Below are 17,866 nucleotides of genomic sequence, written 5' to 3'. Positions count from 1 at the left end.
CAATGTAAAACCTAAAAAAAAAAAAAAAAAAAAAAAGTAAAAGCTAGAATATTAAGAATAAGAATATTTTTCTTTTATTATTACTTTGCTCCCTGTAATGTTCACTTCTTGTAATTAATTCCATTAATTACCCAAGTTAACATTAAGACAACCCAAATTTGATTCTATTGATTACCGCGAAAGACACCGACACAATGTTTGCACGATTGAAAGGCGATTTTTTGTGCTGTCAAAAAAGACACAGGCAGAAAATTTTGAAAGGAGAAAACTTTATTCTTTTTATCAAAGCACCAACCAACACCTGATTTTTTTTTCTACTTTTTTCTTTCGGCATGAAAATATGTCGCAAGACATATGGAAGTCTTGCAACCCTTCGAATAAGCATCCCAACTCTTCTCCATAAGCAAGAAAACAAAAGTATAAAAACACAACAAACAACAAATGATAAATTACATTCTTAGATTTCATTTTCTGATTTCATGTTTATGTGCTATGACATATAAATAATGGATTTAAATTAAATAGCCCGGTGCTGAGCCATCACCACAAATGAAAGCTCAAGCAAAGAATGAAGTACAGTGCATCAAATGTATCAACCTGTAAACAAAACCAAACAGCCCCTAAGAGCTGTCGTTTACTTCCCTTGGATTGGACAATGGCTGGTTATTTGGGGAACATTAAAAAAAAAAAAAAAAAAGTCTCTCGGGTGGGCAAGAGTTGCAGCAACCTAAACTCTAGCTAGAGTTGGGAAAGAAAAAAAAAAAGGAAAAAGTGGCCCCATCAATGCTTCGTATTTTATGTGCCAAACGGACGAGGGGGGATTCCGATTCCTCTCAGGGGTTCTTGTGGGTCTCCACGCAAAGGACCACGTAGTCGTTGGAGCAGCTGCGCGTCTGCTGGCCCAGCAGCAGGCCCGAGGTCAGGCCGGACGACTGGCCCGCCACCGACATGTGGTTGGTGCGCCACGTCTCGCAGTGCTTGTCCACCGCGCGCAGACCTCGTTGGCTAGAGCCGTGCCAGATGCTCTTCTCGGGCCTGTAAGAAAACAAGCCACATTTAATTTGATACCAAATCTACTTTTGAGCTATTCTTTTCTCTGTATTGTTCACTGACCAGAAAGGATCGGCTAACACGTCGCGTCCGTCAAAAGAATAAATGGGTATCCTGGTATCAAAGGCTCCTCCTTCACCGTTGAAGATGGACCTCCAGTTCCTGAAGAGCACGTCTCCCTGTGAGGAGGCAGAGATCATTCCAGTGGGCTGACTCTGCTTCGCTCCCGTCATTTTAAGTCAAGTTTAGAACTGAGCGTCTTCCAGACCATTACCCATTTTGTGCCACTTAATAGGGTGCGACTCACCCTGAGGTTGGTGATGGGCAGAGTGTCCCTGAAGCCAGGGGAGACCACGTGGACCAGGTCCTGCTTGCTGGAGGAGACGAAGGCGCGGTAGTTGGGGGGCAGGCCCATGGCCTTGGCTTGCTCGTAGCACAACCGGTCGGCCGTGTCCAGGCCCGACATGTCGCCCGTGTGCGGCTGGTTCAGAGCCACCAGGTTGAGCTGAACAAAGAACGCGGTGAGTTCATGGCGATAAATGGACTCGGAAAATTCAAGTGCCCCTCACTCACCCTGTTGTCGATGGAGCGCACTCGCTCGATTGTGCCGCTGGATATTTGCTGGGCAGAGCGAGGCTAAACAGACACCAAAATGTGAATATGCCAGTGTTGAAAAAGTACCTTAGTCATAAACTGATGTTGGTATATGCACGCACCTCGTCTTGTGGGATGATGCTACTGGAGTGGCGCAGCAGGCTGCCAAGCTGGGGGGAGGGGGGTAGTATGAAATCCAAAAAAAAACATTTACTCTTGTGCACCGAGAGATCTTTTGCCCGTTTTTTGCCAATTGAAATGCACGCACCTGTATCTCCTTCCAGCCCTCGGGCACCTTGAGGAAGAGGCGTCCTCCGGACACGACGTAGGCCAGCATGCCCTCTGCCTCCCTGGCCGTCTTCTGCATCATGGACTCAACCGAGGAAAACGTGGTCACCTGCAAAATTTGCAGCTTCATGAAGACAATCCGATCCAGCCAGGATTCGCGTCGGTTCAACGTACCGCGGCAGAACCTCCGAAGGGCCCACGTGTGCCGGGGGATCCGGCGGGTCCAGGGGGCCCGGGTGGTCCTGGTGGTCCGGGGATACGCACGTCTGAACAACACATAAAAAGTCATTCAGAGTTGCTTACTGTTGGACACAAATTAAGAAAACAATCCACACACCTTTTTTGCCAAAGCCCAGCGACCAGCTTCCCGTCTGCCCCGGTGGTCCGGGGGGCCCTGCCGGACCAGGTCTGCCGTAGCCCGGGGTACCTGGAGTTCCCGGCTCCCCGCGGGGGCCTTGTGGTCCGAGCACAGACTCACCTTTGGGTCCCTGGAGGGTTCGCAAATAGACGTCACAGCCCGAGTCACCCCATTTGAACACTGCACGGTTGCGTCGCCACGGCAACAGCTCTCACCACTGGCCCTTGTTTCCCTAGAGCACCCGGTTTCCCGGGCAACCCCGCCTCGCCCTTTTCTCCTTTTTCTCCATCGAGGCCCGGCTCGCCTTTCACTCCCTAACACACGTACAAAAGTCTCATTGCCTTTGGGCATTGAACAGGAAAGATAATGATTAAGTCTTTGGAACTTACCAAGCGTCCTTTGAATGTGTCTGAAGTGTGAAGGAAAAAATGTTAGAAATAATAAATGCATGTCTTTGGACACTTGCACAAATGAAGGTGACAACTTTGGAGGTTTTAACTCACTAGGTGGCGCCGGAATGCCGGGAAGGCCTCGTTCTCCCTTTTGTCCTTTCCCATGGTCACCTTGGCAGCATAAACAAGATTGTTTTGAAAAGTCCCGTCATTGGCGACAAGTCTTTCGAAACATGCCATCAGTGATGGGAAACGAGCGGCCCACTTACCCATCGTAGCGCTCCCGTCGGGATTGAGCTGGGGATTAAACACAGCTGTCAGTAATTCCAAACTCATGATAAGGCTAATTGGTTGGCAGAAGTGAGACATTCTGCTCCCATGTATGAATGTGACTTGCCGGTGTTTTGCAGAAGGGTCTGACGGGGACGGGAAACACGCTCTGAAAAAGGCAGCAGAGAGGAACACTCATTTCTGTTTGCCCCTCGATGCCGTTTTGTGTTCTTATATTAGCTTGTCATGTTTGGTTTCGCAAACATAATTTTAACTTAAGAATTTCATCTGGAAAATATTCCCGGATAAAAAACACTTCAGGACTAAATGATTGTTTTGTATTGATTTCTTACTCCGTTGTAGCATCGGAACATTCCTGGGCGGCCGGGTCGTCCGGGAGGGCCCGGGAGTCCCTGCGGATGAGGTCCCAGTCAAGAAAAAACAACTCAACACTTTTTCAACAAGTTGTGAGGCAGCCACTCACGGGTTTGCCGACAGATTCTCCTTTCTCTCCTTTGGGTCCCGTCATCCCAACACGGCCCTACACACATTGAGCTCAGCATGAAAGAGCGGCCTTCCCGGTCGCACAGTGTTACAGCCATCTTGCTTGTCACTGAACATCCCGTTAAAAAACTGTTCCCGTCCCTAATGATGTGACCTGACGCTGTATAGCATTGGCACCAAATTCTTGTAAACATTGACTCGTGTTTATAAATCCGGACCAATTCTTGGTCTTAATCCCATCAAATCGACGCCTAGAGGGACTCTTATCCTCGTGAACCAATGGAATGTTTGTGTCAAAACGACTGAGTCAATGAGCCTAAAGGCAGCACAAACAATCCACTCAATGCCCGTCCAGATATCAGACAATAAATACATAAAACAAGTTATATTTGTTGGTATCATATCACGACAAGTGATTTCAAGTGCTTACGGGTCTTCCGGGGAAACCAAAGTCCCCTTTTGGTCCTGGCATTCCCATCTGTCCCTGTTTGGGAATAAAACATGGTCAGCTCCCGCAGTCCTTGAACGCATCGTCCTCACTCATCCATTTGTATTCCAAGACTCACCATTTGTCCGGGAGGTCCGCTTGCACCGACATCACCCTGCAAACAATCGCAGAGATTATTTATTTATTTACTTATTTATTTATTTATTACTCACGGCTGTGTTGTAAAAGTTTCCGAAGTACATACCTTGTATCCTTTGTCTCCCTTTAGAGCAGACAGGTCATAGGTGGAGCCATTCTCAGATATGATCATCGCTGGCTCGCCTTTCTCCCCCTGCGCATATGAGAAAAGGCCGGCCATGAACACACGAATGCGAAGATGTTTTTTTTCTTATCAAGCTCAGAAGCATTTTTCACTCAATCCTATTCTAAGGCTGCAATGGTTTAGCTCACAAAAAGAGCAGGCAAGCTGTTTTTGATGCTCTGCTGCTACCGTGTGGATATAAGATGAATTGCAATTGGACTTGCCAGGCTACACCGAAAATAATAAATTGTACGACATGAAAGGGAACCAAGTCAAGAAAAAAAGTATTCTTACAGAAGAATGACATTTCTTCAAGAGTTAAAACAATATCTATTTTAAAAAATACTTTATGTACAAACAGTATATGATGTAAAAGTATGTAAAGTACCACTGAGGTCTTGTCAACATTGGACTTTTCATGCAAATTAAAAACAAAACAAAAAAAACGTTGTCATTGTGTTTTTTTGTTCACTTTTGCAGAACACCTTGAAACTCCAAAGGTCCTTTTCTAGACGTGGTTTGGTTTCGGCCCAATCTGTGTGTGCGCGCACACTTACCTTGAGTCCTGGAAGTCCGTCAACACCTTGCGCACCGGCATCTCCCTTGGGGCCTTGTTGTCCCTTTGGATAGTGAGGAGAGACCGTCACTACATGTTCCTTCACTGGACTGCAACAGATCCAGTTTTTGTCAAACTCACAACCAATCCGTGAGCCTCGAAAATCCCTGAGAGGTTGAAGAGGCCGTCCGTGTCGTTGAGTAGGAGCTGAGGAAGAGGAGGAGAGGACGCATGAACAAACAAAGTTTCCAGACTTAAGTGATCCGACGTGGTTGTGACTTACTTCGCTGAGGCTGAAGACGGGTCCCGGAGGTCCAGGAGGTCCTGGAGGGCCGGGTAGTGTGAGCCCATCGTGACCTGGCTCGCCCTGAGGACCGACGTGAAGATGTGAGCGAGTGGGCCAGGAAGTCAAAACAATAGCAAAGTCAGCTGGGGGGTTTTTACCTTTGGTCCCAGAGCGCCGGCGTCTCCCTTAAGACCCTGAATGCAACACAAACATAATCAATTGCCTGCCCGTTTCTGGCAGTCTCTCTGTAGCAGCCTGCTAATGATGGTCACTTCCCCGTCAGAGTGCCACATGGTACCGTTAGCCATTTGTGAGACAAATGCCCGAAGAATCACGTGGCAGCGGACATCCTTTTTCTGAGTCACGCAACATTTCGTTGTTGTCGTGGCGCATTCACTGACCTCAGAACCTTTGGCTCCCTCCGGTCCTGCTGAGCCGGGTGGACCTACAGCACCAGGCTCCCCCTGCACAAGTCACACATGTAGCATGCATGATGCTGAACTGACCGGCAAACAGTCCACATCTGGACACAGACCTTAAGACCTGGCTCTCCGGCAGGACCACGGGGGCCTTCTTCACCCTATGAGGCAAACGAAATGACGTTGAACGCAAGTAATGGCTGGCCAGACTCAGAGTACAACTTCACTCCAAATGGAAGGTATTAAGGAGTGCTCGTTACCTTAGGTCCTCGAAGTCCAGGAGTCCCCGGAAGACCCTGTTGAAAATGCAGCCAAATAAATATTCATCCCATTTTGACAAAACCCAACGTGGAGTCCTACCCGAAACAGTTCCGAAGCAGCACCGCTGAGCAACGGTGAATTTTGCAGATCCTGAAAGTATCCGAGTGTGTTGTCAGTATTGTATTGGCGGAGCGCACCCCGCAGTGTTCCATTCCACGTACCTCAATGTTAAATGCTTTGGCGGCGGGGCCGGGTGGTCCGGGGGGACCCGCTGGACCCTGGGACCCGACGCTGCCCTCCGGACCCTCGGGCCCCTGAAGTCCGGGCAAGCCCTGAGGGCCCTGCTCTCCCTGGAAGAAGACAATAGTTAGCACAAGATTCTTTGGTATATCAACATGTACAAGAAATCAAGAAGTGTGAATGATACCTTTGGTCCTGGTTGGCCATCTACTCCGGGTTCTCCCTGTTTGAATTCAATTGAGTAAGTTGGATTGCAATGTTCAACATTTGAACAACAACAACACACACACAAAATGAAATCAATAAAATGATTTCTTCTTCACCATGTCGCCCTTGTCTCCAGCAGGTCCTTGCTCTCCTTTGTGTCCATCAACTCCCTGAAAAAGATATTTGGTTAATTTTTAACACACTTTTAGTTATTATTGGAATTATTATTTGTTTTTTTTAGGCCGTCTATATTTAGTCTGTGGTGAAAGCCGATCAGTGGCCGTTTAGGGGTAAATGGAGCAGTCCCACATCACAGCCAGCAGGGGGAAGCGATGATAAGGTTTTGAATTCTACATTTGATTTGCATTAGTTTGCAGTTTCAATAGTGCCTTTGCTTTGTTGCATCTCCCTCTCTTTTATCCGGTATGTGAAACAGGTAACCATGGAAACAGATTTTTTCGAGACTATTTAAGAGGACCTGCTATTGGAAACGATTGTGCTTACAGGAAGTCCAGCTTGGCCCTTTTCTCCGTCTTTCCCAGGAAGCCCGGGTGGTCCAGGTATGACTTTTTCAGATGGTGCCCCGGGGGGGCCTCGGGGTCCAGGAGGGCCGGGGGGTCCCTGACAGAGGAAACGATTAATGCATCACTCATCAAAAAAGTCATGACATCATTGCTTGCGCCAGCCGGCCTCGTTCTCACTCGAATGATCTCCATATCGGCGTCAAATTCGTCCAAGTTCGAAGCCGAGCCCTCCTGACAAATGCAATGGCGTCAAAATGATTCGACAACTCAATGTTAACATTACAAACAACAATTTATTACCAGCGACTTGGAGGCGAAGCGGCCTGGAGGTCCGGGAGGTCCTGGAAGGCCCGGCTGTCCGACTCCAGTATCACCCTGAAGTCGATTACAACATGACATTGATTCATATTTCTTTTCAATTTGCACTTTGTGAAAATTCTCATCATTGTACCTTTTCGCCTTTGGATCCAGGCTCTCCTCGAAGGCCCGGGAATCCTGGAAGGCCATTGGCTCCCTAAAAAAAGCAATCATGAAACATAAACACACAAATCATGGAACTCTTTTATCATGTCAGATGGTATTCCACAGGGCTCAATTTTGGGGCCACTGCTGTTTTCCTGTTTATCCATTTTGTCTTGAGCACAATTTGTATTCTTTGGTTTTTTTTACTCTGCGTTAGACTCTGCCTTATTCTAGGGTTTGATGTGATGTAGTCTATGACGTGATTGCCTTACTGGAGTGCCATTTTCTCCTTTTGCTCCCTGTGAGACAAAAATCAGGAAAAAAACACTCGTTAATTTCACTTCAGATGACGCTTTATGTGGAAATAGGCATGAGCAAAACATACATGTGGTCCGTCTTTGCCTTCAGCTCCAGGAGGGCCCTGAGGTCCCGGAGGTCCCGGCGGTCCACGGGGTCCGGGCTCGCCTGCAAGTTCTGAGTCTTGTCCCGGTGGGCCGGCGGGTCCCGGGAGGCCTTGCGGGCCCGGCTCACCTCTCTCGCCTTTCAATCCCGCAGACACCTAGACAGAATTTGTAGATAACTCAAACGATTCTTGTACATTTATCGTCGATGTTTCTGTGATAGGAGCAAGTGAAACGTCAGGCAGTGAACCTCATGCTGCTTCACCAAGTCTAAAAGCATTCGTGTGGACTTACGGGGTTGGACTTGGAGGCTGCTGTTGGTGAAAAGTCGAGTCGCACCGTCGCTAAGAGCAAACGTCCAAACATGAAAAGATTATCCACCCAATATCAATATGAATAATAAATGCCATTTTTTCTTTCTTTACCCGCAGGGGTGGTGGTCTGTATTTGTTGCCCGGAAGCCTCTTCCAAGTCGTCTCCAATTTCATCATCGTCGTCGTATCTGGTAGGCAACTCGGTGGGTGGGGCTTGGACCGGGGTACTGTACCTGGGCTGCACCACATCCTAATAAAATGACATAACAGAAAACCTTTATGAATCCTGCACAATGGCAATGCAATGCTTGTTCTATTCTCTATCCTCCATCTGGATCGGACTGCCACCATGGCAACAACATCATCGTTATAAAGGACGTCCCTTACACATGCCAGTAGGTGGCGCTCTTTAGTGCAAAACACCAAAGGCTGGACTTTTACTGTCCATCCCGAATATTTCTAATCCGACAAACTCCAGAAGCTAAAACAAGTTCAATTGTTGCCATTTTTCATTATTAATTACCTTTGTGTACTTCTTCTCTTCGAAAACTTTCTTGACTTCTTTTCTCTCCATGTCCTCGAAAGTGTCGTCACCGCTTCCAGACACCTGACCATTCAAAATATAGAGGAGAGTAAAAATCTTTTTTTTAATTTATTTTAGAAAATTTGCTCAATATGATGCCAACCAGTTTTTCAAATCATGTTAATTACTTTTTGGTAATTTTATCTGATACAAAAAATAAAAATAATCAGGAAGCATTTTGAGCCCCGATTTATTTTTTTAATTTATTATTTATTTGGTTGGTTAGGGCCGTTAGGCTATCACTGAATAATCCTGCAATGTACATTTTGGCCGATAGAGGGCGCTCGCGCTTGTTTCCATATGCGTGAACGCTTTTCTTACGTCAGGGTCGTCCTCCTCGCAGTGGTCGTCGCGGGCCGTGGGATCAGACTTGAGCAGCAGCTGCTGGATGGAACCCTGGAGGAAAAGGAAGAAATATGATGACGTCATGTCCATCAGTCATTAACACAGTCGGCCTTTTTTAATTTTTTGCCTGGAGCCGAACGTGGCATTTCCCAGGCAGGGCGGTATGCAAAAAATAACTAAATTAAATGTAAAAACTGTAGAATTTAGTATAGGCTTGCAACAATATAAATGATACTTTTTTCGGGGGGGACAGCTGTATTTTGTTGTTTGTCATTAGGATGGCGCTTTTTCTTGACGGGGCATGAGAGCCAAACCGTTATGACGCAACATTGTGCGGCCTATTTATCAGACTTGTTAGTCACCAGCGCAAACAGCTGGAACCCAACAAAGGCGAGCCGGGGGGGGCGGAAGGGGGGCGTGGAAGATAAGATGAAGACTAGGCGAGAAAACATTTGCACTGTTTCTGGGCGACGTCAGCCTGCAAGTCTTCTTCTGAACGGCCTGTCAATCGTGCACTCACACGCACACAAACGTGGGTTTCTCCACGCCTTGCTGTGTGTGTACTATTCCTGTACTGTGTGTAATGTTGTGCCAGATACTCCAAAGAGCACCAAGTGTAACATCTGCCAATAAAAAGGGCCACTGAGAACATCCAACATCTGCGAACATCTGAGAACATCTGAGGTCCTGACAGAAGCCACAAGGTGGACCAACCTACTTGACCACACAAGCGTAATGATGGTTGGCCTTTTTTCTTTTAAATTTACATTTCCTGGAAGAGATTAAGAGCATGTTCTGTAATTCTAAAGAACTTGATGAACCTCACACAAGGTGCGGCCGTCACTAAAGCGGGCCAGGGTGCCACGTCGCCGGGGAACTCACCACAAAGTGGGGCAGGCCCGAGGCCCCAGCGCTGCCCACAAAGACCCCCGAGCTGGCCTCAAAGGTCAGAGGTTGAGGGCTCCTATGGAAGGCCACGTGACGGTACTCCTCGCAGTCCATGTAGAGACTCACCTGAGGCAACAAAGATGACAGCAAAGAGGAAAAATAGACAATTTAGGATGATCTCCATTCAAGCTTTGCCATTTGACCGGCAGCGTGCCGACACTTACCTCGGCCCCCTCGACCGTCAAGGTGAACCTGGCCCACCTTCCCGTCAGGTCGGCCATCTTGAAGGAGGCCGCTTCCCGGATCTCGCCTCCGGTGGTGGGGTCGGCGTAGTAGAAGAGAACCCTCTGGGAACCATCCTCCACGTCAGAGAGCGCCACGGCCAATTGGACCACCTGTAAGATGGGGGAAGTTGTTGGAGGCTCAATTTAACCAGTGCGGTTGACCGACGGCACTGTAGAAACGAGGACCGCACCTTTTGGGCCGCATCTGTGACGGCAAAGAGGACGCCACCCTGCTGCGTGGTGGGCTTGGCAATGACGGTGATGGCAAAGTCATAGTAGAAGGGGTCCGGTAAGACCGACTTGGTGACACGGGCAACGTTGGCGTTGGGTCCAAAGCTGTAGGCGGGGTAGCCCTGGAAGCCCGTCACAAAGGAGACCGACTCCGGGAGAGGGAAGCCAATGAACTCGGTCAGATCCAGATTGTCCCGAGAGCCTCCATCTGTGGACGAGACACGACACTGCTCAGACACGAGGCCTTTCCACAGCCGAGGCATGCTAATGCTAACAACAAAGCAATGTGCTAACATCTGCTCTCTTGGCAACATGGGTTGGATCCGGGCTGTGTACCTAATGAAAGGTCCACAGAGTGTTCTATTACGTCTTGCGCTTTCAGGTGGATATTTTTTTTTCAAAATTTGTGCTTTGCTCGCCGGAAAGTTGTCATCTGTCTTTCTACAACAGCCAGGAGTCTAACAACATGCACTAGAAATACCATTTATCCATCCTCGTGGAAAACCCGCTGCCTCCTCCTGTGCACCTTTAATAGGATAATAAACAAAGACAGGCCAGAAGACTGCTCGTGCACGCACACACAGCTGGCTTTCCATAGCAGCCACCCTCTAATATAGCGCCCCCCAGTGTCAGCTTGTCATTGCACATCTGGAAGGCATTAAGGCTGCGCTAATACAGCACAAAGGCGGCTCCTGTAAATCTGATTCACTGCGGGTTAGTGACGCCCCCCGCAGGCACACTTCTGCCATGTTTTCTAATTGGACCGCAAGCCTTACGTCATTATGATTGGCTTTTGAGTTTTTCCTCGCCTAGATCAGAAGATGTCGCCAATATTTGTCGAGGCCTACATTTGACATTTGGAGGCAGAAAGCAGCTGACTCAGCTCGCTGTCTGACGCGCTTCCTGTTCCACTTGACTGCTGACTAATTACGAGCAAGGCGGCCTGAGCAGGGCTTCCAAATCCTCTTACCTGATGACACGTTCTTCTAGATTTTCAGCATGCTGCTGAAAATGGCTGCTCACATGTGTCAGAATCGTTTCCTCATCTGTTCTTCCAATCCACTTTCCTGCCGTGCCATCCATCGGAATTTCCTTAATTAAATTTGATTCCATGTCACCCATGACTGTGCCCTCCCCGCAGGGCCGGATGATGAGCGAGGGGATGCAGCCGGTTCCTGGCGAGGTTCTCGGGACAACATTCCCGCAGCTCGCTCCGTGACGTGATCGCTTAATGTCCTGACTAAACAGCTGGACACACACAAAGGCATGTCCAATGTTCCCATCCAACTTGTCAAGGAACTGCTGAGTGCCATGGCCAGGTCAGCCATTGACAAAGTTATAATTCTGGTTCGGGTCTTATAGATAAAAAAAAAAAAAAAAATACTGTTTCCAGCATTTAAAAGCACTGGCAACGCTGATGAGAAGCAGGCGCAGAATGAAGACATGCACACTTGTCATGTGGTCACTCAAGCCGATGCTTGATGGCGGCTGCATGCTGTGAGATCACTTCAACATTTGCTTGCAATTAACAAAACAAATTTCAAGCGAATTCATTAGAGAGGAGGCAGATCACACACACACACACACACACACACACACACACACACACACACACACACACACACACACACACACACACACACACTCAAGCAGAGTGCTCAGATGATCCCAGTGCAACTTGCAACACACACAACAAAAGGTCGCTGCCAACTGTGACGCGTTGCTCATGTTTTGAGTAAACCGAGTTGAGTTGAAGCTGACTTCATTTAGCATTGGGAACTAATAATGAGAAAAAGAAAAAAAAAACAGAGCCCGATGACCTCGTTGGCTGATCTTCAACACCAAATGTTTGGAGGGAAATTCCACAGGAGGCCATTGCTGGTCATTTGTATTGAATACATTTGCAACGGGAGATGGAAGAGATCCGTTTTCTGTTGTGTTCAGGATCACGGGCCGCCAAACGAGCCCTTCAACTCGCAATGGCAAATGAGAGCGGCTTGGATGGATCCCAAATGAAGATCAAGAGCCAAAAAAAGCCATATATGTGTGTCCCTGTGGACAAAACATGGGAGCTGAGCACAATGAAGGCCTTCTGCGAGACAGGTAAAGAAGCAGAGGAGGGGCTCGCTCGTGTCAGAGTGCGCGGCACATTCTTGCATTTGGTCCAAAATTCATTTTAAGCAAGATCAGGACTACACTTTTATTGGCGGCCTGTCCCCAGATGGCAGCCTTGAAGAAACAAATGTCAAATAGTTGAGCCAATTAGGTTTTTGCGAGGAAACAACCAGACTGAGATGTGATTTGGAGCACCCAAAAAGACGACATTGAACTCCTGCAAATGTGCCGAGGTGTGACTCAAATATCTGCAGCAAGCTTTTATCTTAGTCAGCATAAAACAACCCCTGCAGACATGAAATTGGCCCCGCCCCCCTTTCCCTCTAAGCCACTCAGTGACGGACGCCAAAGCTTTGGAGTCTGCCATGTTGGTGCTCATCACATTTGAGATACTTGTGGAACTGTATCAAACTGTTTCTACTAGGGGGGTGATGGAAAGGGAGAAGAGGGGAAGGCGGGGGGAGAAAGGGGGGCGCTCCTGAGTGATACCATCTGCTCTGGCTCACTCAGTCAAGTCGACTCCCAGAGAGTCCCGATCAGCCTGAAAACCTTGGAAGACATTCTGAGGCGGGCCCACACAGCAATTACGGGAAGTCGAATACAAAGTGCAATGTCGACTCATGTCCAATTCAAAGTTCCGTAGGTAATTACTTGGGTCCGGATGAATCTTGAAACTTGTGCTTCCAAATGTGTCCAAAGCAAAGTCTATAAAACAGAATCTCTCCCTCAGCAAATTCACAAGCATCATCACCAAAAGCAGGCAAGAAATTCTTGCTCCCTAATCAATCAATCAAAGGGCGGACACAAAATCAAACTTCACAAAGACACGCTTGGAGAAGTTTCAGTTCCAAAGGCATCACTCTAAACATCTTACAAAGAGTGGCAGATGAGCTTATTGTTGTTAGCACTAGGGTTAGCATTCAATGCTCCAAGCCGGTTTGACAGTTTGCCTTTGCCAAAGATCTCCACATTTGGAAGTGGCAGCCTCCCTCTCTCCTCGCTTTCCTAAAATGGAGCAAGTCACATGTGTCTGTCAGCCACAAGCAAGAACCCGCTTTTAGGCCGTGTTTGGCTGCTTATCTTGTGTTTTCCGTTTCGATTAGCTGTCTTCCAATGATTTGCGAGATGATCGTTTCTGGGTTGTTTGCGTTTCAAAGATGTTTGATGTTTTACGACCTGTCTGCTGCTTTTAACGAGCGTCGGTCCTTGTGCAAATCTATTTCATCAACTTGTCATGTGAAATAATGCAAGAGGCGAACATCTCAAGAGCTTCGTCTCCAGTCCTCATCTCGCACTCTGCCACGGGTTGCGACTTTCCGAATCAAAATATTTGGAAATAGAAGAGCTCGGCTTATCAAGTTCGGCTGGCGGAGCGTAAACTTTGGTTAATTGAAGCAACCTTGTAAGACGGGAAGCCAATTGTTCACGTTTACCAGCCAACGATCGGAGCAAACCTCGGGTTTTAAACTGCAGCCCAGCTGAGTAAACAAAACAACAAGACAACTTGGAGGAGCAGTTTGTGAAATGACCTCAAAAATCATATTTGAAATGTTTCTTTGGTTGGATGTCATGGTTGCTCCGGGTTACAAACATTGACTCATTCCAGTGGTGCTATCATGATCTTGTAAAAAAAGTGATTTAGAGGATGCTGAAGTCATCCCTCTCTCAATACTTGTGCTATGACACCAGAACAGTACCTGCTTGTTTTCGGCTTGTCTCTATTTTCCGCTCTGAGCCACTCTTTCCATGCGAGCTCTAGACAACCGGGATGCCAGGCGCTGGCTCCCCCGTTAACAAACATTGCGTTGGGTTGGGACGTTCCGCTAAAAGCTAACAGCATCACAGAGATGTTTCCCTAACCATCTGTGTCCTAAAGCTTGACCGGCGAGAATCATTCAAGCAGACCTTCCCAATTTTTCATAACATCTTCATGCTGCCTCTCAAACTTTGTCACTTAATGCCGTAAAAGCTGGACTTGTTCAAATATATGCAATTCAGTCATCCTTTCCCAGGCTTAAGAGGTATGTGAGCTAACATGCTAAAAGCTAGCAACAGTGCTGTCAACTTTGTGCCGTCCAAATGATAAAATCTGCATTACTTTGTCACGTAATGCCGTAAAAGCTGGACTTGCTCAAATATATACGCCATTCAGTCATCCTTTCCCAGGCTTTGGAGACATGTGAGCTAACATGCTAAAAGCTAGCAACAGCGGAGTCAACTTTGTTCCGTCCAAATGATAAAATCTGCATGCTGCCTCTCAAACTTTGTCACTTAATGCCGTAAAAGCTGGACTTGTTCAAATAAATGCAATTCAGTCATGTTTTCCCAGGCTTTAGAGATATGTGAGCTAACATGCTAAAAGCTAGCAACAACGCAGTTAACTTTGTGCCATCCACATGATAAATGAGCCAGCAACAAAAAAAAAAAAAAAACTCAAGCCAGGTGTGACGTGATGCCACCACATCCTGCGTTTGTCCTCACATTTGACCCCAAAGTTGTTTGGTCATGAGTAAATTTAGCCATTCCTGTTTTGATTTGCGGTCTGCCATTTAGATAGCACGCCGCCGTCAGTTCCTGCGTGGGGGCTTTTTAAACGTTTCCTTTTCAAAACACACTTTGATGTTCATGCGCAAAACAAAATGTGGAGGCCAACTTCTGAATGAGTTCATAAGGAGGCACCTTTGACAGTTTGGTGGCAAGTGGAACGTGACGTTTGAACAACTCTTCCCGTCTTTATTGACCTCAGCTCGAGACCACCCCCGCTAAAACTGGCTGACCTCTCCCATTATCAAGCGCCCTGTATTTTTCTTGCCTTTTTTTGTGCTTACTCATTTTTTCATACCATGATCTCATTAATTTGTGTAGACCTAATCATGGCCGCTATCAAAGCTTAGCGGTGTTTGGACAAGATCCTGACAGGACGCAGCTTTTGGAAAGAATGACGACGCTGAGCTACTACGGATGAGAGGACACGCGGCGTTGACATTTTTTGATTGGGCAACAACACTAGCATACAGCCAATTTGTAATTACGTGCGCTCATTTGCCTCCAAATCGCTAATAGCTTCCAGAAACACTAAATCCTTCAAAAAATGACTCTTTAAAAAAAAAAATATTCTCACTGGAGTCAATCAGAAAATTTACCAACAAATTGTATCCAGGTTGGCCACATTTGATGAGTAGCTAGCTGGATTAGCACCTTGGTTTTAGTTACAAAGTATAAAGTGTCAACTTGAATTTCCTTCCTCTTAAAATGAGTTTTATGAGCGAGTTATTTTACCCGGCCAGGTGACGCCAAACAATCCTGCTCTGTCTTGAGGGGGTCCGTTCTCGTTAAGGAAGGTCCCCCAATTCCTACGCTGGATGTAACCGACGAGCACAATGCAGCTTTTGTCAAACGCTGATAGCGTCTCCAGATAAACACGCGGCCGCTCGGATGGCCGGCGCCGACCCGGCCGACCCGGAGTCGCGCTCAGAGGGTCAAAATATAAGGAACATCACAGCGTAAGCAAATCTCAAATATGCGAGTCTACTCCCAATTCCAGATCTCACATTAGTGTACCTAATCAAGTGTCTGAGCTACGATGTAACCGTGGCGACAAAACTCCTGATAACATTCATCGGGACTTAAGTGGGCCTCCGCCTTCCCATCAACTAATCGCAGCGTGTTTAGTCCCACGGGAGGTCGTGCAATCAGCGCACATTCAAAATTGATCTTATCAAACACACACCCGGCGTCGTCATTAAGAAGTTGCTCCGTATGAGCGTCTCACACAAACTCAGCATCTCAACAGAGTCTCAAAAATAAACAGAAGGAAGACAAGGTGGTCTTCGAGTTGCCATGCAACTACACGCTGGGGGTTCTGCTGACTTAGCAAAATGGGTTGACAACAGCTGATCTGGCCAACGTTGTGTTTACATTTGTTTAGAGCAGCCAAGAACTTTTTAGGCCTTCTAAAAATGACCAACCTTGACTGCACTCAAGACTAAAATTAATCTCGTGCTCCATCTCTGATTTGTGACCATATGACTTTTGGTGATGCTTCCAAAAAGCTACTTTAGTTTTGCTCAACTTGTCCGAGCTTCAACCTGCAGTCTGGCACAATCCCATCATCGTCATGGTAACGTAAACTAGAAGACACTCACCGTCCAGCTGCTGAGCTGCCGAGAACCTCAGCACCAGAAATAATCCAATACACCAGGGAGCAATCCTGCAAAAGTCAACCAATACACAAAGTCACATTTTAAAGTTTACTCCAAAGTTGTTTTCATTTCATTTTGACGGATTCAATTGGATTTTCGCTTGCCGTACCGTGGGTCCATCTTGACAGCTTTAGATCAGCACTCAAGCCTGCTCTGGAGAGAGAGATGGAGTCCACTCTGACTCCTGCGGGTTCTCTCCGAGCTTAAAAACCCGGCTTCTCCTCCTCCCCCGCCTCCTCCTGCCCCAAACAAAGCAGCTTCAGTGCACTGGCTCCTCCAAAAATGGGCGGGAAGGGGAGTTTGAAACCTGACTCCGGACCACCGGCCTCTAATCCCGTCCCTCCTCGATGCCCCCCCCCCCATCCAAAACACACAGCGGTGAAGTCCTCCTCCTCCTCCTCACTTTCACTTTGAAGTAAAAGTCTCTTCTGTGTGGCCTTGACCTCGAAACATCTTGACAGCCATCGATTTCAATTGAATGATCCCCAAACTGACTTGGAATATAGTACATGAAACCAAACTTCTTCAAAATCATTCTGCTCATCATGGAGACTGAATTACAGGAGGAAAAAAAAGTGTTGGCTCACTTTTGGGTAAAGACTTTCCAGTGTTCAGGATTCAGGGCTGTCCCGTTTGAGATGTTCCCTGATGCTGATCAAGCTTCTGCAGCATCAAGAGCGACGGAGGATGTGTTGGACAGCGAGCCGCCCTCAGGAGCACATTTTATTTTGAGACAATTTGGATTCCTCCAAGTAAGTACATTGAGCTTCACCATCTTGAAACATTCCTGGCGGGATTTGGAAATGCAATCCCGCCTAAGTTGTTGACTTAAGCAGAAGGCCTGAGCGGCTAAAGCACTTGAGAGCAAGGAGCCCTCAGCAAGCCACCCAAAGAACAATTGCTCACACGTCTGAGCTCGTCCCTGGGGATGGGGGGGACTGTGGCTGTCTGCCATTTTCAAACTTTATTTTCTGATTCTGCACGGCCTGGAACGATCTTCGGCACCGATCGGTTAGCACAATGCTAATGATGCTACAAAATTGTGATTTCTATGGGAAGAAGCTGATGTCATCGTCCTTTCGTCCGCCACCTCGTCTGGCCTCGGGGGTTTCTCGGGGTGGGCCGCTTGGAATTTTCCTTGAACAAACACAGAGACGCAGATAAAAGATGCGCTCGGTCGGCGTTCCAGGGACTGATAAAAAAAAGCGTCACGCCGGCATGCGAGGGACGCCAGCAGAGAGGCCGTCTTGCCGATAAGGCGGTCGCACCTTGCGCCGTGGCCTCCGTTTTTGTTTTTGGGGGACGTTTCTGTCATGTCTGAGAAGATTCTTTGTCATACAAGT

At 47.5% G+C, this 17,866-nt stretch overlaps 1 protein-coding gene across 1 annotated transcript; it reads right to left on the bottom strand.

The window, feature by feature from the left end:
• Window positions 1–252: 252 nt before the first annotated feature.
• LOC125986112 (collagen alpha-1(XVIII) chain) lies at window positions 253–16,802 on the bottom strand. The gene is made up of 44 exons (XM_049749533.2): window positions 16,633–16,802; window positions 16,467–16,531; window positions 10,167–10,414; window positions 9,916–10,086; window positions 9,686–9,817; window positions 8,780–8,854; window positions 8,399–8,482; window positions 7,987–8,125; window positions 7,856–7,905; window positions 7,546–7,719; window positions 7,433–7,459; window positions 7,150–7,212; window positions 6,999–7,073; window positions 6,876–6,929; window positions 6,679–6,795; window positions 6,291–6,344; window positions 6,155–6,190; window positions 5,949–6,077; window positions 5,827–5,877; window positions 5,727–5,762; window positions 5,583–5,627; window positions 5,449–5,511; window positions 5,206–5,241; window positions 5,045–5,128; window positions 4,903–4,968; window positions 4,763–4,825; window positions 4,149–4,235; window positions 4,023–4,058; window positions 3,887–3,940; window positions 3,437–3,493; window positions 3,306–3,365; window positions 3,080–3,121; window positions 2,952–2,979; window positions 2,794–2,853; window positions 2,680–2,699; window positions 2,506–2,604; window positions 2,270–2,420; window positions 2,107–2,198; window positions 1,913–2,041; window positions 1,767–1,814; window positions 1,624–1,686; window positions 1,358–1,555; window positions 1,114–1,229; window positions 253–1,035 (listed from the first exon to the last, which is right to left on the bottom strand). Exons 1-44 carry the CDS (start codon window positions 16,641–16,643, stop codon window positions 834–836), a joined length of 3,690 nt encoding a protein of 1,229 aa, XP_049605490.1. The 5' UTR covers window positions 16,644–16,802; the 3' UTR covers window positions 253–833.
• Window positions 16,803–17,866: the final 1,064 nt, after the last annotated feature.

This window comes from Syngnathus scovelli, chromosome 18 (genome assembly GCF_024217435.2).
Source record: "Syngnathus scovelli strain Florida chromosome 18, RoL_Ssco_1.2, whole genome shotgun sequence".
Classification (NCBI taxonomy): Eukaryota; Metazoa; Chordata; class Actinopteri; order Syngnathiformes; family Syngnathidae; genus Syngnathus; species Syngnathus scovelli.
The sequence above is the reverse complement of the archived record's forward strand: the minus strand, read 5'-3'. Positions and strand labels throughout refer to the sequence as shown.